The 21,581-nt window shown below is 49.3% G+C and overlaps 1 protein-coding gene across 2 annotated transcripts in view; it reads right to left on the bottom strand.

Moving 5' to 3' along the window:
• Window positions 1-20,749, bottom strand: part of LOC109691843 (E3 ubiquitin-protein ligase ZNRF3) — a 135,235-nt gene extending 114,486 nt beyond the window's left edge. The window contains exon 1 of one of the 2 annotated variants that reach the window (XM_074060912.1): window positions 20,450-20,749. In XM_074060912.1, the coding sequence (XP_073917013.1) occupies window positions 20,450-20,749 (300 nt within the window). Of the gene's footprint in view, window positions 1-19,596; window positions 20,247-20,449 lie in introns of those variants that run through there. The other variant, XM_074060913.1, reaches the window with a different exon arrangement.
• Between the last annotated feature and the right edge of the window lie 832 nt (window positions 20,750-21,581).

The raw sequence follows: 21,581 nt of genomic DNA, 5'->3' as shown, positions 1-21,581 counted from the left end.
GCCTGGGTTTCAGCAAAAAAAAAAAAAAAAAAAAAAAATGCCAGCAGGGGCAAATCAAAACTTCCTTAAGAAAGTGGCTGGGGGCCCAGCAGGATCCTTCTCTGATTTCTAGGCACTCTCTCCTAGAAAGACAGGAATGCATCCTGTCTTTCCCAAGGCCCATAAGTCCACCTTAACGTATACTCAAGAGCTCTTGAGGCCAGCAGTGGCTCTGTGAGCACTACTCAGAAAAGGGCAAACCCAAATCAGTCAAACCCTCTCCAAGAAAAGGGAGCGTTAGGGCTGGAGCTTGGACAAGCACAGCAAGGCCAGGCACACCTTGAAACATCAAAGCCTAGTGCAGCCTTCCTCACCTTTACCCAGGGGTACTAATGAGGCGGGCTCGGGACTTGCTTCCCTCCACAAGGAGAAAGCATTAGGTGACCTCGCCCTCCTTTCTAACTATCTTTCAGATCCAAAGTCTAACGGACAAATTGAGGCTCCCAGATACGAATCAGATTTCATCAAACTCGTCGCACAAATGAGGAAAGCGTGTGGGCTAAGGAAGGTGCTTTCTTCTCTTCCCTGAACTACGCTCTAGGAACATAAGCGTACAGACCGGACTTGCATAATCATTCTATACCTGCAAGGGCAAGTTTTGGTTTGATGATTCTCTCTGAAAATCAGCCTAATCTACATGGAAGAAGAGTCCACGGAAGGTTCGTAAACAAGCCCAGCACGAAGCCCCTAGGAAAGGTCCAGGCTTGAAGCTGTGGGCTTCATGCTGCCCACTTCCAAAGAGCAAGTTCCCCGTAGGTGACAACACAGAGTTAAGACCAGGAAGGGCTTCAGAGCTTTGAAGAGATCAAAAATCAAAAGAGCACCTTCACACAGTATGCCTAAAAGCCCCAGGAGAACCCAGGCCCTCTCCTGAGGACAATGTCTCTACTAGACCTGGAGCGCCTTTGCTCCACACCCAGGCAAATCTAATCACCAGTCTCAAAGACCCAGAAGGAGCACACAGGTCCTATCACGGCATCATTGATGCAGGCTTTCCCTTTGCTTTGGCAAAAACAAATTGCATCCAACTGAACACATGTCCCAGCTAAGCCTGGAGGAAGAGAACCAGTGCAGAAAGGATTTTGCTTCTGTTCCTGTTTTGCTAGCCAAAAGGGAGGCCGAGATAGGACATGCCTCATGTGACATGGGACAAACTAATGCTCTGTAAGTATCATCAGAAAATGCAAACGTTACTACATACAGGTCCCAGTAGGACTAATTCAACCCTCTGGGACTTCCCTCTGTCCAAATTTTGCTGGTTAGTGATTCCCATGCACCCCTCCAGGAGGCTCCCACACTATGCAACACTATTTCAGCTTTGTTTCCCAGATACCATTGATTGCCATGCACCAGGCCCAAGAGAAGGTAAGGAAGTGCCGAGAGTTGTAGACCATCCTTTTGAAAGAATGCTGCCCTTCCCTTCATCTTCAATTAACCAGTGGACATGACCTGCCATTTAGCCTTCTTCTGAGCCAAGTGTTTAATCGTTGGAGCTGAACAGAAGCTAATTGTGATGTGAAATTAAACATAGTGCATATCAAAGTTGAATAGAAGTGATCAACCCCAAGGACCTCTCCAAACAGAGCCAAATCAAAAAATAACACAAATTTTACAATGTAGTTAGGGCTTCTTCTTAGCTCCAAAGTAACAGTGTATTTTGAGAACTGCTGAAAGCTCTCAAAAGGAAAGACATAGAAATGACCTGAAATCTATTTCAGAGAACGGCTTCTTTGGGTTCTTAAGTATATGAAGACAGTAACAATTGCTTTTCAGTTGTCTTTTATTCTAGATTAAACATGTACTCAATCAATTCAATAAGTGAAAGTGTGCTGCTATCCACTTGAGACCATGCAGTGTGGGCAGAGAAAAAGTTCTATTGCCTTCAGAGGCGTTGGGGGGTACACAGATGGGACTTAGGTTTCAACATAACCAATGATGGAGACAATGAAACCCTGCACAGAAAAAAACTACAGTGCCAGTAATCGAATCCGAACATGGCACAGGGTTGGAGAACCAAATCAAAGCAAAATCTTATCAACAGATCCCCACGGGACTGGACCATGAGAAGGCACGGACACCATCTGGGCTCTGTGCAGAACAAAACGGTCACCACCTGCTCCCTTGGGAAGCTGCTAGTATGTTCTCAAGGAACGTAAAGTTCTCGTGTAGAAGAGACCAGAAAAATTAGGGGAAATTAGATAAGATTAAAGTGACAGTTGAAGATAGCACAAGGCCACACAAGATAAGCTGGCCAAATGGATTGTGGCTGTGCTATTTGGCACCTTGGGGTTTTATGTGAAAATGACTCCAGAAAGTCTCTCTTTCTCCAGGTAGCAGTTAGTATTTTAGCTCACACTTCCCTAAGAGAGGAAATGGGAAATGCAGGTGGGGTGGGGAGGTGGACACACACAGGACAAGTGTGATTCAACATGCCCCAGCCCACACAGAGTGAGCACTCAATAGACATCTGCTGAAAGAAGACTTGTCACAGTCCCAGCCAGGGCCACTGCCCTGGTCCCTGCTGTGTACCAACATCCGCAGCCGCCAAGCTGTCTTCTCCTCGACTAGGAACTCCTTGAGGGTGACAATTGGTAATAGCGCCAGTCACTGATGACACCACAAGTTAAGCATTCACTGGATTCCTCAGCTATTATTTCACTTAAACTTCATTAATTCTTTGGGGGTACAAGCTAACTGATCCATCCTACAGGTGACAAAACAGAAGCTCAGAAACGCTGGATGACCTGGCCAAGGTCACACATCTGGCAGTGGCAGAGCCAGGATGTAAACATAAGCCCGTCTGGCTGCAAGGCTGGGCTCTCCACCCCTGTGCCCCTAGTATGGCAAGAGCCTGGTCAGCTCTGAACTCTCAGAATCCAACACACAGGAGATTTTAGCCTCAAGAGAATTTTTTAGCTGTGAAAGATTAGCACACTGCCATTGGATTTACTTGCTCAAACTACTTTAAGGTAAGGCTGTAAACACAGTCCTGAGCTCTAGCCAGCTTCTTCATTCACCAGCTGTATTGGACCTCTGTGCACTTTAGTGTCCTCCTGAGGCTCTAGGGACACAAACAGCGCAAAGTCCCAAGGACAGTCTTTAACACACAGTATCCATTCATTCAAACATTTCATCAAATGCCTATGTGACCTTCAGCCTCACAAGGTTTCCATGTAATAGGAGGTACAGCAGTGGTGGAGGAAGTCATGAAATGTCCCAGGCTTCTGCTTGCCAGGGCCAGGTAAGCAATAGCAGGCAAGGGTTCAATAACTCGGTTTCACAAGCAGAATGTTTACCGTGAGCCCAGGCTGCAGAAACCACTGTCCTCTGTTGTCATTGGTTTTAATTGGTACAAAGTTTCCTTCTTTTTCTCACTGGCTTAACAGGTCTGCACTGAGGCCCTGGTTTTCCAATCCCTGAGACCAAAGTCTTTGATTCTTTCATCCAAGAAGTCCGGCAGAGCAAAATGGAACAAGCCTGCAACGATCAAGGGTTGTCTATCTGAATTTCCTACCCCAGTGCAACAGTATCAGGCCACAGTACTTTGCAAGTCATAACCTGCTGAGGCCAGGACAACACAGGCAAGCAAGGCAGGACACTACTGCCTGGTCATCTATAAAGAGCCACCTTCACACACACACATACACACACACACTGTCCGGATCACCACACTGCTCTGAAAACTTTCAGGTCAGCCAGAAAGATTCTCAAGCCAAACCAGAAAATAACTCAGTTTCTAGAAAGTTGAGGGACAAACAGAAGAAAGTCAACCTTGAGTAGGCAGAATGGTACAGAGGGGTGGACTTCACCAAAAAGGCCACAAGAAGATTCAGCTTCACATGTGTGAATACAGCCAGAGCCTTCGCCAATGCTGCAAAGGAAACAAAAATAAACCAACAGGATAAAAGGAAGGCTGCTGCACGAGGAAGAACTTTTGCTCCAGTTAAAAAAAAAAAAAAAAAGACAGAGAGAGAAGAAAAGAAAAAGAAAGCACACACTGAAATGATCTAAAGCTCCCTATAAATATTTGGGAACATCAAAGGCGGTCCTGTTAAATTAAAAATGCTGTCACACAGATAGGAACTAGCCTCTAGCACTGCCAGCTCCAACATGTGAGCCTGTGATCTGAGAAGCGAGGGCTCAGCTCCTCAAGAAATCTGATTCACTAAAGAAAAAAGTGAACAAGCAGTTGCGTTTTAATAAGGGCATTAAATACCTTAGGAATGAGCTAATTAGAGTTTAACTCTTTCAAGATTGCCCGTGCTCTTAAGAATGTCGTAAAGTCAGCTCCCTCCAGAACCTAGTTAAGTTGGTCTTGGAACCTGCAACGTGAAAGCACAGCACTAAAGTAGCACCTTCGGACTTCAAAGCTGATAAGTCCCAACAGGTCAGCTCGAACTTACAGGCAGGGGCCCTGCGAAGAGGCAGGAGTAACCAGGAGCTGCTTCTGCAGGGAGGCCAGGCAGGCTGTTGCCCCTCACAGGCATTTTGTTTTCTAGTTCGGGTGAGAATAAACCCCCTTTCCAATCCCACGCGCACTCCACCTGTGACCCTGTGATGGGGCAAACTCCCTCAAGACACTTTGAGGAGCGATGCAGGGTGTCTGGTGGGAAGCCCTACTGACCTCACCCACTTGCTCACAAGCCATATAAGATATTACAGCTGAGCCTCCCAGGCACACTCAAGGTCACTAACGGAAGTCACCCATTCTGATCAGAATCTCAAGGAAGTCAAGACAAGGCTCAGTCAGGAACATTCCATCAGGACACCAGACCCTTTCTTTGGCCTTGAAGAAGGAAGACAAGGAGGCCCTTGGAGAAAGCCCACGCTGGCCTTCCCACCATTCGGTTTCAGGAATTTGTGAGAAGGAAGTCTTCTTCGTCACCTCTTCCATTCAAGGAGAACCCCAAATGCACTCCAATCTTTCCCATTTTTAGAAAAAGTAATGCATCTAATTATCTAATGGGGGGAGATTACTACAGTATTTGCCTTGGCAAAACCTCACACTGGATTAAACCACGCGCCTGAAGGCATTTGTGCTTGTCACATACTTAGCCCCCAGAGTGTGGCCTTCGAGCGTATCACAGCATTCCACGTGCCCTGGCCAGAACCAGAGCACAGTCAACGCCCCTGCTTCCCAGCCAGAGCAGCCTTGACCACGTGCAGGCAGTCCACGTGGTTCAGGGACAACAGGCAGGCTGACCTAGAAACACACCAGACTTGGAGTTCCTGTCCAGCTGAGAGAGAAAGAAAACGTGCCAAAGTGACAGAGCTCAAGGGCTGGCCAATGATCTTGCTGGAGGGAGGCGGGATGGGCCCACAACATAAATGTCAGGTGTATATAGGGAGCACCATGCAATCATGTGTGGTGTTTTCTTCATTGTGGCATGCTGTTAATGACACGCATGACCGCCTCCACAAGTCCCAGAGGCTGACCTCCATGGTACAGGTGAGGAAACAGATTCAGAGAGGCAAAGCCCCCTCCACAGCAGGTCACCTGTCAGGATGCAAACGGGCAGCTTGGCTCCAGGCAAGGCGCGCTGCTACCTCACCCACCATCAAAGGACGCCCAGAACTGCGTTTTGCAGAGCTCGGAGCATGCCTGAAGGAACCTGGCAAACTGTGGGGGTCTGCACAGCAAAGGTGGAAAATACTCCTGACAGCCATCCATGTCAATCAATGCCTGTCAACAAGTGTCCCAAGTCCTCTCAGGTACGGCTGGCTAACAGTGGAGTTCTAAGGACTAAAGAGAACTTATTGCCAGTCAGGTTGCAGTCGAAAAGTTGACTTAAAGTTGGTAATTAGGAATGTGTTGTATTTTCTCCCATAAAATTATGGTGCCACTTCTACCTCAAAAAAAGGACTATCCATTACACTATAAGTTACCCAAAGTTTGAGGACCCCACGCCCCGATCTGCTCATCTTAAAGAGCAGGCACCAAGAAGCCACGGCCCTGTTTCCTGACTCTACTCACTATTGTAACATGGCTCCCAATATTCTAGAAAGGGACCTCAGAAATCAGAAACAGCAACGCAGATTGCTGAGGGGAAGCATTGAAGAAGAGGGAACCACTTAGAGACAGGTGCCATACGGGCCAACAGGGAGAGGAAGGAGCACCTTGAGGTCACCAAGTTCATGCACTGCACAACTCTACGGGATGCTGTTCACTCCTGTCCCCATTCTAGACCAAAGACAGGAATCAGGTATCTCAAGAAAGGACAGCTTTTTGTAATTTGCACAGAGGCCCTTTGGGAAGGAAGTTTCATTCTAATGGAAAGTGTCAGCTGACTGTATCAGCAAGTAAAGATTACATTTGTGGTCAGACTCCCTCTTCTGAAATAGAGTTTCCATTCAAAGAAGCTGGGGGCTTTGCTTCTGTGGCCGATGAGGCCGAGGGCATGCACTCCACACCACCAGGCAGCCCGGGCTGCTGAACCTGCACAGCCTGCAACCTCCAGAGGTCCGGCCAGCACCCACAGGTCCCATCCCACAATGCACCGTGGGGTTCCACCTGGCCTCCTAGGTCTGATCAATTCCCTTTCTGACATTCGCTGTATTCAGTGATGCTGTCCCACAGGACACCATTTACCAGGGGTGAATAGCACACTTCACCTGCCAAAGTTTGCAAGAGGGCAGTCCTAGTTATAGATGATAGGCCCTACAACCCGGTCACTGTGGCATATGAGAAAGGGGCAGGGTTGGAGGTATGGCTCAAACAAGTGGTTAGAGGTGCCAGGCCCTGAGCTCAACCCCAGTACCACCAAAAACAAAAAAGGAGAGTAAGGAAAGTCCTCTCAGGATGGAGAAAAAGGGAGAGATGAAAATAAGGAGCTGGGAAGGGACGCCGCCCCCACCCAACCTTTCTCCTGCTCTCCTCCTTCTCCCTACTCCCCACCCCCACTCAGCCAGCACTAGGTTAGAGCTACCAGAGGGCAAGGAATGCTGGCAGAATTGGGAGGTGAGAGATTTGTAATATTAAGAGACAGCACGTAGGGATGACATACACACATGAAAATCCCACCATGTGACTTCTCCAGGTTTGCAAAAGGGACAATTAAAACAGGCTTGTGAAAGAAAATTACTTAACGCTACCTAGGACACGCTAAGAATCCTAGTGTTTTCTACATCCCCTTTCGGGGACACCTACAGGAAAGAATTTTGCCTGCAATAGCCAAAACTATTCTGCCCCCATCCCATGGCTGTTTTAAAGTCTCTCCCTTCCAAAAACAAGGTTGACATAGCAACCAAGGCACCAGTCACCGTGGTCCCTAACCACATCCGTTGGGGCCTGACATGCTGAGACGCGTGCCAACTCTGGTGTCTGCAGGGCAACCCTGGCCACAGCGCACGGCGAGCTACAATCAAGTGAGAACCACCGCACTCGCACAGAACTCAGCTCAACGTAAATAGTCATTAAATGTGAAAACCTACAGTGATGCAATGTTGAGACTGCAAATCTAAACACGAGAGTCAGGAAACGCAAAAATGACCACGGCCACTGGAACTTGAACTCGCCCACCCGGCCTAGAAGCTTAAACCCAAAGTGTGTTCATTTAACACCTCGAATGACAGTGACATTTATTATAGGCACTGTAACATTTCTGGAGTGGACATGCCGTGAAAAGGCAGCACAAGTGAAATACAACACCTCGTGGATAGATTCTGGAATATTCCTGAAGGTCCCTATCTACAACATCCCAGAAAAAGAGCAAAAAAAAAAAAAAAACCTCAACCTGGTACAACTAAGCGATAATTTTCCGAATGTTTACAATGGACCCATAGTGCAGAAAATGAAATGTTCACTAAACTGAAGTCTAAAATTCTTTCTTGCACAGCCTGTTGTCTCTAGAAACACTATTTGGTCCTTTAAAACTCTGCTTTCCACCCAGCTCCTCAAACAAGTGTAAGTCCTGTACCAGAGCTTCCAAAGGAGAGAAAAGTTTTGGGGGAGCAGTATGCCACAAATTTAGGTAAGGACTCACATCCAGCTGTTTCTGGCAGGTCATTCACGAGCTACTTGTAACATCTGCTACTCCAAACAGTGACACCACGATGTCATATGAGTTTAAATAAAACCTCCCTGAAAGTCTGCAGTCAGGCATGCTCTGATCAGCAAGCCCAGATCAATCAGTCAGACACCAGGCTGCCAGGAAGCAGACAGTGCCCTCCCCTGACCAGACTCGCTTCTCCAGATCTCTGGGACAACACAGGCAAAGTCATTTTCGTTTTGCTTTGGTTTAATTTTTTTTGAGACAGGGTATTGCTCTGTAGTCCAGGCTGGTCTCAAATTTCCTATGTAGCTCAGGCTGGCCTTGAACTCAAGATCCTCCTGCTTCCACTTCCCAAGTGCGGAGATTACAGACGTGAACCACCACACCTGGCAAGGTGAAGTTATTTTGGGATTCTGGTCCGTTCCAAGTCTCTGCAGTAATCTTTGGGCACACCCATGTTAAAACACTGCTTATGAAGAGTTGCTACAATCATAGAAAGTTCTTCCTCGAAGAGCTAAGTCTTTTTCTGGCCACACCAACACCCCTTCCCTAGGCTATCCCAAAGACCTAGGGAACACGTGACGGGAAGGACTGGAAGTTTGGCTACAGGTGGGGGAGCTAGCAGACGGTCAAGAGCAGAGAGCAGAAATGTGGATCAGGAATGTGGAGGCAGCACGAGGACAAGCAAAAGCAAAGGCACACCACAACGAACGTCCAGCACCACTCAGGCAGGGAACAACGACGGGAACACAGACCCATGTCCCAGAGGCAATGATGAGAGACTCAGTAGTGACCTCAGTAGTAACAACAGATGTCATTTAAGATTTTGATCAAGGGACTGATGTGATCAAAGGTCACTTTAGAAAGATGAATCTGGTGGGAAAGGAAAGAGCCGACAGAAATTAAGAGACGGAAATGGCTTAGGCAACATAGGGCCAGAGCCAGCCAGACCAGCGTCATCGGTGACACCACCATTTGCCTTTGACTCAGCCACAAGGTAACTTGACTTAAATTTTGAAACAGCTTTGCAAGTCAAGCTAGCGACATTACTCACATGTCATTAGCTGTCTGCTCACCACCTACTCCAAGACAGAGGCACTTTCTGAAAAGATGCCAAGTGATATTAAAAAAAAAAAAAAAGATCGCATAAAGACATCAAACACAAAATGTCAAGTGCATTTAAGGAAACATATGCAATTAGCACCATGAAAAGCATTGTGCCAAGAATGGTGCAGGACCGCCTTAATGGAAGGCAGCATTCTGGGGCAAAATGCCCTCCCAGAGGAGATGAAGACCATAAAAGTGAAAGCGCATCAGGACCCGAAAGCACCAGGCTCATCTAAGTGCTTGTCTGAGTGGGATGCTGTCCTACAAAGACCACCATCAGGGAGTCTCAAGACCCAAGTTCTAATCCCAGCTTTTCCTATGACCGGAGGCCGGAGGCTCTTGCTCACAATCCCCTCACTATGAAAACACAGCTGAATCACTCCATTTCCAAGGTGCCCTTCAGCTCCAAGAATATTTTCATAATAAAGGAAAGTAAGAAGGCCGTGCACCAGTGGCTCACACCATTATCCTAGCTACTCAGGAGGCAGAGATAAGAAGGATCATGGTTTGAAGCCAGTCCAGGCAATTAGTTCTCGAGAGACCCTATCTTGAAAAACCCCATCACAAAAAAGGGTTGGTGGAGTGGCTCAAGTGGTAAAAGCACCTGCCTAGCAAGTGTGAGGCCCTGAGTTTAAAGCCCAGTACAGCCAAAAAGAAAAAAAATCCAACAGAGGGCCAGGCAAGTAGCTCCCAGCTACTTGGGAGGTGGAAATTGGGAGAATCATGGTTCAAAAGGGCAGCCCAGGCAAAAAGTTAGAGAGAACTCATCTCAATCAACAGGCTGGGCACAGAAGTACATGCCATAGTCCTGGCTGCATATGGGAGGCCATAAATAGGATGATCACAATATGGGCCAGCCCAAGCAAAAGTTAGAGACCCTGTTCTAACTAACTAACTAAATAAATACAGCAAAAACAAAAAGGCTAAGAGCATGGCTCAAGTGGTAAAGTGCCTGCCTAGCAAGTACCAAGCCCGAGTTCAAACCCCAGTGCCACCAAAAAAGAAAAAGAAATCCAGGAGAAAACCAAAGCACCGGCACTAAGGTAAAGAGAGCGCCTTGCACGGCAGGGTCAGTTTGGCCTTCGCCAAGAGCCTAACATGAGGCTCATGAGACCCACAGCCAGCTGGCGTGCAGGACGGGCGGGGACGCAAAGGAGACTCATCAGCTCCGCCTAAGAGTTCAACTTCAGGACCTTCAGAGATAGAAACAAAGGCAAACTGCAATGCCTGTGGGGCCAGGCACTGGGAAATGACCCGGGTCAGTGACAGACTAGCGACCCGGAGAGTCACACCCCATCTGAAGGGGAGACTCGCCATGCTGTACCTGTACCACAGCAGGCTGCTGTCACACAGGAATGTGGACCCAATGTCACCTGATCTTGTAAGTTTTTCAACATGAGCTGACTTACCTGCATAGAGTTTCTAGATACTTCACAGGAGTGGAACAAAATCTGTAGAAGCCGTTTACCTGGACCTGCTGTGTAGACACACCCGAGGGTCTGCTCCTTGGCTCTCTGTGCATCCTGCCCACCAATGACTGGCAGTGTCACAGTGAATCGGAGGACAGATTCACTTGGCTGCCAAAGTCAGGCTTTTCATAAGCAGAGAGCTGCTCAATGAGAAGAGAGGGGACAGAACAGAGCAGGGGAGCGGAGCTCCTGAGCACAACCTGCTACCATGCAGTGTGCCACAGTGTGCCACCGCACAGCGCTCCACGCCCTCACGTCTCCTGTAGCACGGCCATCTGTCCGCAGGGGTTCTGCACCACTGCCCAGGGCACACTCCACCTTTGGCTCCAGAACGGTGCTCCGAAAGACACCACCTCTAGTGAAGTGACCAGGCAGAACCCCAGGTCCCCTGGCAGAACTAGGCAGAACTGAGCTCTCCTGACACAGAAAAGAACCTGGACTCACTATTTATCAAATGACTTTCACTTTATCAAGTTTGGGGTTTTTTGGTTTTGTTTTTTTTTTTAAGGAAACAGATATTACCCATGGTGAACAGGCAACACTGAGAGACGTGTGCTGGCCTTCTGGGGATATAGAAGCTAGAGCCACCTTTCTGCACAGTGTGTAGCAAGGACATTCAGCATGTTGAAATCACTCTAACGTAGAAATCCTGAGGAAATGAGAAGCACGGAAAGGGGGCTCCTCACGGCATGATAACAGGATAAAAACGGAACAGGAAAATACTCACGGTGGGCGAAGGGTTATAAACACCACACAAGGCTTTTCCAGTTTTCTTTAAAATCCAATAAGCTCATATAGAAGAAAATAAAAACAGCTTCCAAAAACGCAAAAGGCTAACACATACTAAGATTTTCTTTTTCACATTTTTCTGTATTTTTCAAGTATTGTATAATAAAGCTGTGTCATTACTATAATTAAAAAAAAAAAAAGAGTAACAGCAGGGAGTGATAGCACACACTTGTAATCCTAGCCCACAGGAGGCAGAGGCAGGAGGATCTCAAGTTCCAGGCCAGCCTGGACCACAGAGTGACATCCTGTCTCAAAAAAGTTCCAGGTGATTTTTTTTAAAGAGAAGTCTGGGCCCTGACTACAGTAAAGGAATTTATTCTAATGTTTTTGCCTCATCTCACCAAAGACACCTGGGTCCTCAGGCAGGAGGGGCAGTGGTGAGCTTTGCCTTCAGAAGACCCAAATTCAATCCCAGCTCTGCAGCCTTCAGAAGCTTACTTAAACTCTCAGCCTCAGTTTCCCTTTAAAGTGAGGCTAATTGGATGGATGCTTAAAATGTACAGACTGTACCACAGATGCATAAAAGCCACTTATCTGGGCTGGCGGAGAGGGTCAATCAGTAGAGAGCCTGCCCAGCAAGTGAGTTCAATCCCCAGTACCACCACAAAATAAACTAAAAATAAATAAAGCTTCTTTTTTTCCTCTGGACCGTATCCATGGGAGGAACTGAATAATTGCCTGCTGATGAATTAGTATACTCAAATTAACTAAAGTTCAAGTTAAAAATCAAGTTTTAATCAAGCTCTTACAGCACAGGCTGGGATCTTGCCGCACTGAAAGCTAAACCATCCTTACTCTTTTAGTTTCAAAACGGAGCAGCTTCTGCCTCGGGAGGCCCGAAGGCTTCCTTCCAACATTTTCTCATCAAACTTTCAGTGTCATTAAAGTTTATTTTCACCAAATCACCTCTCACCTCCAGTTTCTAAACAACCCTATCTCACTGGCTGCTGGGAAAAGAAGGGGACTAATATCAGCTCTTACGACACATCTTAAGAGTAATAAAAATAAAATGCTCTCCTCCGAACCACAATGGGCCGGCTAACCTTATTCCCTCCACACTAACATGAGTCAAGAGAGCTGCTGCAAATCAGATTTTAAAGCATCTAGTTCAAGCTACAAACAGAACAAAGAGCTGCACTCATTCCCTCCTGCTGATCAGTGTGACAGGTACAAAGGCATGGTCTCCAGAAGGGGTTATCAACTTTAACCTCAGAGTAGGCAGAAAGAGCTGGAAAGGCCAGGCTGCTTAACTCCACAAGCTGGGTGGTGACACACAATGGGCTTCCCAGCCCAGACTCAGCACCAGGCCCAAGTTCCCCCTCCCGAGGGTTCATCAGTATCCTATAGGCTGTGTCCTGCGGGATGGGACATGTCCCAGAGTCAGGTGACTGTGTGCTTGCTCTCGGACCCCCTGCATGGAGCTGCTTGCAGACAAGGACTGGGTCTTACTGATCCACGTTCCCAGCTGCGCCCAGGCAGGCACAGCGAAGAGAGGGCACCACTGGGTGCCTGCCAGTGGAAGGACTCTGGAGCCACAGCTTTGGCCTCTACTTCTCATCACTGAATCAGCAGTCAGGGAACATGCAGCCTGTGCGAGGGAAGAAAGGCAGTGGACGTGGGGCGGGAGCTCTGTGGGGACAGCCAGGCAGTCCGGAATGGCCCTGGAAAGTCAGCCACAGGAAGGAGACTTCAGTCGGTTCACTTTCCCAATAGCCAAAAACAACGGAAGTGCCATCAAGCGATAGCTAGATACTTCAGCTCACTGGCCCTTCTGCCCAAACTTGGCAGCCTGGCTCTTAGTGGAAAAAACAAGTTGGAATGAACTTTCTGTGATTAAAAAAAGGAGGGAGTCAGGGAAGGAGGAGAGCAGGAGGGAAAGAAATCTCTAGAAGGGAAAGGGGTCTTCTCAGTTGAAGTTATAAACTCACTTCTTGGTCAGCTGTTCCAGGTTTAAACCCAACTCTGAGTTCCACCATCATTTCACAAAACCCATCACAAGAAAGTGCCAAGTGAAAGAGTTGTGTGAAAACAGAACTGTCAGGCCAGGCATGATGGCGCACATCTGTAATCCAGCTTCTCAGGAGGCAGAGACCAGGAGGACAGCAGTTCAAGGACAGCCCAGGCAAAAAGTTAGTGAGACCCCCATCTCAAATAACAAGCTGAGTATGGTGATGCATACCTGTAACCCCAGGTATGGGAGGTAGAGATAGGAGAATCGCAGTCCCAAGCCAGCCTAGGCAAGAAAGAGAGACTATGAAAAATAACCTAAAGCAAAAAGGACTGGAAGTGTGAGAGAGTGCCTGCCTAGCAAGCAAAGGCCCTGAGTTCAAACCCCAGTACCACAAAAGAAAGTCTTAAAACCAGTCAGACCTGGCTTTGAATCTCAGCTCTACTACCCACTTGGTCAGATGGCTTCTTCATCTGACAACCTGGTAAAAGCCATCTACCTTGTGCATTAAATGAGAGCAAAGCACTGTGCCCAAATCTGGCACACAGTGCAGCACTCGATCATTGGTACTGTCTGGGTTTGTTTAGTTTTGGTTTTTTGTGGGTACTGGGGTTTGAACTCAGATCCTACAACTTGAGCCATTCCACCAGCCCTTTTTGTGTTAGGTATTTTCGAGATAGGGTCTCATAAACTATTTGCCTATGCTGGCCTCAACCCGAGATCCTTCTGATCTCCGCCTCCTGAGTGGCTGGGATTACAGGCATAAGCACCAGTGCCCAGCTATTAGTAGCTTTTTTTGAGATGGAGCCTTGCTGTTTTCCAGGCTGCTCTTTTTTGAGATGGAGCCTTGCTGTTTTCCAGGCTGCTCTGGAACTCAAGTGATCATCCTGTCTCAGCCTCCTGAGTCACTGGGATTACAGGCATATGCCACCACAATCAGCTTCACTGGTGACTGTCTTTAAGAGCTCTGACAGGCTCTGACAAGCAGGAAGACTAAAAGGCTCAAAATCTAAATTAATTACAGGAGAAAAGCAACCACTTAATCTCAATATGTGAGTGAAGAAGGTCTGTCTTTCCTCAATTATACACCTGCCCATAAGGCAGGCTTCTGCATCCAGTCCTTCCTGGGGCGCTCTGCTCAGGTGCAGCCAGGGAGAACATGAAAGAACCAAGCCTGGAGTCAGGGGCCTGAATATTAATTGTGGGTTGTCCCCAGGCAAGGCACCTTACCTCTCTAACTTCTCCTTATCCAACACAGTAAAGGGCTGCATCCAGTTCTTTGGATTACAAAGGTGTGTTTAAATATCACTTTTGTCATGAACTACAAATCCACAATCTCCAGAGGGAAACGCCGTAAGCCAAAAGCTCTTCACAGGTTAACGATGACTCTGAATGCCAAGACCTTACAGTTACCCCCGAGGACACTAGGATCTCAAGCGTCTGTCCTGCCACAACAGTTACAGTTGTCCCATTAGGTTTTCTCACTACAGCGTTTTATTAGGAACAGGACACCTTCAGACTTTTAAAATGCCAGGTACCCTGCCATGGAACCCTCACACCCACACAGATCATTCTCATCCAACCTGGTACTACAATAAGGGAACCAGAGAGGACCTTCCTTTTCCTCTAACCAAGCTAGCTTTGGGAAAAAAACAATTAAAAAGGAAAAGATATCCTGGAATGAATTAGCCAGGCCAAATTAAGTTGCTGTCTTTAATTAATCTAAACCCACTGTCTACCTGATATCCACTCTGAATTTCTCATTCATTCAGCAAATATCAAGAGCCTGATCAGTAGCAGACACAGGGCTCCCAGGGATGGACTCAAGGACAAAACCAACAAAGCAGTCACCCTGTCCCCTGGGGGTGGGTCCACGAGGGATGGTGTGACCAGCTGCTCTTAAGGCAGTTCAACACCCACAGACGTCCACTTCCTTTCTCAATGAATGCTGGAGAGGAACACATTTGCACTCTGCCATCGCAAATCCTTCATTCAAATCCTGTCTTCTTGGGCTGGAGACAGTGGCTCCAGCAGTGAAGTGTCTGCTTTGTAAGACGAAGCCCTGAGTTCAAACCCCAGCCCCACCAAAAACCAAAGCAGAACAGATCCTTTCTTCTTGCACTTTATCTCAAGGCAGAAATTCTTTTTTCTGACTATTTTGTGACTTCTCCCAAGGCTAACACCTAACTAGCAGGAGATGTACGGACTGGGGAGAGTTAACTCATTACATCGAAGGGCTCCACTGTGTGGGAAACCCCAGGTGGGAAGGAATGTCATTTATCCACGAGAGACCGTGGACACTTGAAGGATGCTGCGATGCAGGGTGTGGTGAGTACGCTCCCTGGACAGGTGCGACCCTGCAGACTTCTTCTCTCAACTATTGCCTGCCTGAGCTGCACAGGACCGGACTGAGCAATGACAGGCCGACGACGGGAGCGTCTCTGTGCCTCTTGAGAGAGAAGCATGACAGAACCAGCCCAGAGGAAAGGTGGAAACAGACACGCCCATTCACAAGAATGTAGGTGCAGTTCAGAGGCTTGTGGACCACCTCTGCAAATGAGTGACCCACAGGTTAAGAACTCCTACGGCAGCCAGGCGCCGGTGGCTCACACTTGTAATCTAGCTACTCAGGAGGCAGAAATAAGGAAGATCGTGGCTCGAAGCCAGCCTGGGCAAATAGTTCCCAAGACCCTATCTCAAAAAAACACCCAGCACAAAAAAAGGACTGGTGGACTGCCTCAAGCTGTAAGAGTGCCTGCCTAGCAAGCATGAGGCCCTGAGTTCAAACCCCAGAACCACCAAAAAAAAAAAAAAAATTAGATTAGTGGGCTGGAGTTGTGGCTCAAGTGGTAGAACACTTGCCTAGGCCCTGAGTTCAAACACCAGCACTACAAAAAAATTTTTTAGTATATCCTAACCAGGATGAATTTATTGAACAAAAACATAACAAAGAGCTCGTTCTCACTCTAGAGAAGACCTGCTCAGTGTAGTGAAAGTGTATTCCTTTCCCAGTGAATGTCACTATCAGACGGACCTGGGTTTCAATCCAGGTTTCTTGTTTGCTGGCTGCATAAGGCTAGAGAAGCGAACTCACCTCTCTCACCCTCAGTCTCCTCCTCTGCACAATGGGCTAACAGCGTTGCTAATTCTGTACTAACCTCAGCATGAGATGCACAAACATGTGGCCTGCTTGGCATGGAGGCAGGCACACAGAAGTCTCCTACGTGGAAGAAGCCCCCACTGACTTCCCCCCACGCTTATCTCCCACTCCCACTTTCATCCCTCCTCAGAACTCCCATGACATCTGAGTACACGACAAAAACTAGGGCCCCTAGGAATTCATAAGGTCACAAATTGCAGTCCTAATTTTTTCCCATATTGAATGTTTGGTTTTAACTTATGGGCCCATCTGACAGGACCTTTAGGAACCCCATCTGTAAATCGAGGTCAGCTGTCAGCATGCAATTGTCCTATTAGGCCCAGTCAATTTTTAGAGGCAGGCCTGTTAAGTTAACTTAAAATGGAGATGAAAAGAAAGTGTGTGATCAAATGCTAAACTGCCAAAATGCACTGACAGGAAAACAAGGAAGAGGAATTAGCTTCCTAAAATTATTCTCTGTGATACTTTTAGTGAACAGAGGCTCTAAGGACCTTCGTCAGCCTTTCTAACCCTCCACCCGGTTCTCCTCACACCCCTAAGAGCTGAAAGAATCATCTTAGTCCTAATGTTCTCAGCTTCAAGTCTATTTAACCTTTAACCTAGGATCCAGAATGACTGCAAAGTTACACAGAACCTATCATCCCCATTCCGTCTTCAAATGAATTTCTCAAGCGTTTCCAAATATTTGACTTCAAAGAGGGGAAAAATGCATTTCCACTTTAAAACAATCTTTCATCTCTAGCAATGCAAATTTTCTTTGTTTGTTTAACCAATCCACATACCACTAGCCAGTGTTTAATCGGACTTTTATTTAACATCACCAGCCATGTGGGTTGCACAGTCAAGTGTAAATTGCAGATAATGATCTCATTAACAGCAACAAGTTGGTTCAAAGATGAAATATGTATCAATATGTCTCAAACCCCTTGTAAGTTCCACACTTCAGAACTACTGGGAAATGTAATTCATTCCTCCAGCACTCGCTGTAAGGCCTGACCCTCTTACATGCAAATGAGCTATAATGCTACGTGAATCGATAATAAAAGTAATTAATACAGATTTCATACGCTCATATTATATTCGCCAAAGCTTTCACAGATATATCTACCTGTCTCTCTCTCTAGACAAGCGCTCTACCACTTGAGCCACTCCACCAGCCCTCTCTCTATATATATATATGTATCACACTGTCTATATACATTAAAAAAATAAAAGACACTTTCTTCATACGGACTACACTGGTGACCTTGGGGTAGTTATTTAAGCCTAAAATACACAAGATGAGAATCAAAGTTCTTGGTGACTCCCCATACACACACATCCACAGACACACAGTCAACCAGGGTCCCCACACCTTAACCTATGCAAATGACTGAGCAGAATTAGCACAGACTCCGCTAAGGTAGCTACTGTAGAAACATATGCACACATACTTTCACTGGCGGATAACAGGAAAAGAAAAGTATCAGTAATACAAACCAATTTATTATCTTAGAATTCTCAAAGGAGAGGAAATTTCAAACAGGATTTTTCTCCTCTCAGTGAAGAACAATATTACTACACCTGGCTGGAAGTAACAAAGCATCGCTACAGTGCTACTATGTAGCTTTATCAAAAAATAAACACTGAGGACCATAAAACATTCAATGGCAAATCAGGCAGTTTTTAAGACAGTTTTCAAAGTTCAATGACAGTACTTAGAAAATACGACTAATCGCACGCTAAATATCAATTTGTTTCTTCTCTTTCATCACATATGCACACACACACACACACACAAATTTCCTTACAGAAACTTCTTCAGGGCTGGTAGACAGGGGTCACCACAGGTCCTTCAAGTAGGCACTATTCAAAACACCATCAAGAGCACGCCAGCTTTTGTGCACACACAGCTCTGAAAGCCATCGGTGGACAGCGTTCAATACGTTGGCCACCACAAGACAGTTACTGAAGATATGAAGAGCACTGAGGAACCACTGTTCAGACTGCTCAGATAAAACAGTTATAAGGGAATTAAGGACACCCATTAGTGATTGCTTAACAGGCAAACTTACTAAATACCATTTAAGTCATTTTTCTCTCCTTAGCAATTGTTGACTTAATTTTTTTTTTTTTTGGCTAAGCTAAAGAACTACAAAAGAGTTAGATAAGCACTTCAAAAAGTTTCAAAAGAGAATAGATTCCTTCTGCCAAAATCACACATTATCTCTCTGCTCACAAGGATAAAATAGTTACAAATGGTGTGTTTAAAGTGCTAATTTTGTATTAAATGGGGAACCCGAGATTATCTCCACAGCCCAGCTCTACTCATAATGGATAGCTCAGCAGACAAACCACCCTGGAGAAAGTACAAGTTAAAACACTGCAGATAAAAATCCCAAACTTCAAAAGTCTCCTTCAAAAAAAAGTGCCTTCCAAAGTACCACGTTAAAACATCGATTCCCCCCCCTCCACGGAGGGCTGTAAATCAAACATTTGTAAAGCCATCAGAACAGAGCAAAAGCCCCAAAGAGAGACAAGGAATCACAGGTACAAGATGCGACTGCTCTCAAGACTGCAAGAGAAATGCTTAGGACTCTTCTGCAAAGTGTCTTAAGGCCCCTATGTAAAAGACTCTAAGAACACTGTACGGAGGAAACGCGTCTGTGATCTCAGAACTGGATCACCTTCTGTTCACCAGGCAGAGGGTGAAGATGGAAATAAGAGCTCTGTAAGGCAAGCCTGATTAATCGTGGGCGCAGGTACCTCCAGCTTGGCAAGGACACACCTCTAAGGGGCCTGGCTGCACCGCTCCCTATCCTGTCCACTCAGGGCTCCTGATCCGCACCACAGAAGGGAAAAGGAGGCTACCTACACTCAGGACTGCTAGGGAATCTTTCCACGCAGTGCCCTGCTCTTCATAATCCACCCAAGAGTAAAGCGCAAAAGGCCCAAAACGTTAGGCCCTGCAGCCACCCTACCACCCTGAAAGGTTCCAAGACAAGCCAACCATTTCAAATCACCCCCACTGGAGGCGCGCCTACCACCAGCCACAAGCGCGCTGGCCGGCTCTAACAAGTTGATAAAATCATGGCCAAGGGAGCGGGAAATTACCCAGCTAGCCATCCGCACGGGCTTCGGTTGAGAGTCCCTCCTGCAAAGAGTGGGCACAGCTCTCCCTAGCTGGAATGCAGCCTCTATGATTTGGAGCAAGGTGGAGGCCCTGTCTTGTCACGGAGCGACCCTGGCTCGCGATCTGCAGGCCTCCGCGTTAGTCCTTGGCCCAGGGGCGGGCAGCGGTCTCCCTCCCATCCTCTGTAATCTGAGGCACGCAGCGCTTTCCACCGCCACTCCAGGGCACCCCCGACCCCCACTCGGTGGCCATCTCCCCCTCTTCCTCTGCCCTGCTGCTTGGCTTGCGTGTCCAGAGCCCCGCCGGAGTGGCTCAGCGCCCAGGTAGGGCTGGCAGCAGGTTCCAGGTTACAGAACCTGATGGCGTGCAGCTCCACCCCCCCACCGCCACCACGCTTAGACAAACCTAGCCGCTGCTCCCCAGCCCAGCACGCACGGATGGATGGAGGCAAGAAGCAAAAGCCTGCGACCTTGCAACACACAAGCCACCCCGTCTTTCAACCCTTGCCTCTGCCAAGCTGGCACTCAACAGGTAGTTCTCGGGACTTCCACCTGGGACGGACAGAAATGCACCACCGTCCCCTTCCCACGCGGGGGGCCCCCAGGGGCTCGATCCCTCCTCCCTTTTCCTACCCCCCCCCCACCACGGGCGATCGCCCCCCGCTGCAGCTCCCCGGAGGCCGCGTCCCGCCGTCCCGCCGTCCCGCCGTCCCGCCAGCCCGGGCACGATGCCGCCGGCCTCCCCGCCGCTGCTCCCGCCCTCCAGCCAGCCCGCGGCGGGGTCGGCGGGCGCAGCCCCCGGAGCCATCTTGTGGCCGCGGCGGCGGGCAGCTACCTGCACGATCTCGCCCTCGGCGCTGAGCGTGGCCCCGGCCCGCGAGAAGCGGCCCGTGAGGCCGGTGGTGTAGGTGGTGTAGTCGCCGCTCGGGCTCGACTCGAACAGCACCACCTCCACGAACGCCGTCTCCTTGGCCCGCGCCGCGCCGGGCCCCGCGGCCGCCAGCAGCAACCCGAGCAGCAGCGGCAGCGGCGGCGGTGGCGGCAGGCGACGGCCACGGGGGCCGCGGGGGCGGCGGCGCAGGCGGCGGCGGCGGCGGCCCGGGGCCCCTGGGCGCCCGCCCGAGCGCGGCCTCATGGTCCTGCGGCGGGAGGGCGCGGAGGGCGGGCGCGGCCGGGCATAGTCGCGGGCCGGTGAAGGACCGAGCGCGGGCGGACGCTTCACGGCCCCATCGCGGCGGCGGCGGCGGCGGCGGCGGCGGCGGCGGCAGCTGCAGCGGCAGCAGCGACGGCTTTGTGGGTCGCAGGCTCCGCTCGGCTCCCCCGGCCGTCGCGCCGCGGCCCTTTCATCTGCTCCACGTGAGGGGTTATCCCCGCCCCGGCAGCGTCGTGACCCGCTCTCCCCTCCCTCCCGGCGCTCGGCCGCCGCCACCGCTGTGTGGGGAGCGGGAAGGCGGGGCGGGCGCGCCTGAGGCGGGAGGCGGGACTCTGAAGCCTGGCACGCCCCGCCCCTGCCTCAGCCTGCGCTCCGCCCCCTTCTGGCCCCGCCCCGCCCGCCCAGCTCCGCCCCCTGCCGGGCTTCTGCGCCCCGCCCTATCGTCCTCGCTCCTCCCGCTCCCGCCGCCTTGCCCCGCCCCACGGCCTTCGCTCCGCCCCCTCCTGCCGCCTTGCCACGCCCCATCGCCCTCACCCCGCCCCCGCCCGTCGTGTCTGCCCCGCCCCTTTGTCGTGGCTCCGCCCCTCACGCTCTCGCTCCGCCCCCTCGGCCGCGCTCCTCCCCCCCGCGGCCGACATTCCTCCCGGCCGTTGCGGAATGGGGACCGCAACCTGCTCCTGGGGCGCTACGCGTCCTGCCCGCCAGGCCTCCTGCGTCCTGGTCAGGTGCAGTAGTTTGCAGCCAGCTATTCGGGCGTGGAAGGCCTCGTCCTTCCAGGACCCCCTGTGCCTCATCCTCGCGGGGCCCTCGGTCC

Source organism: Castor canadensis, chromosome 18 (assembly GCF_047511655.1).
Source record: "Castor canadensis chromosome 18, mCasCan1.hap1v2, whole genome shotgun sequence".
Taxonomy (NCBI): Eukaryota; Metazoa; Chordata; class Mammalia; order Rodentia; family Castoridae; genus Castor; species Castor canadensis.
Note: the sequence above shows the minus strand (reverse complement) of the source record. Positions and strands in the feature narration are given on the sequence as shown.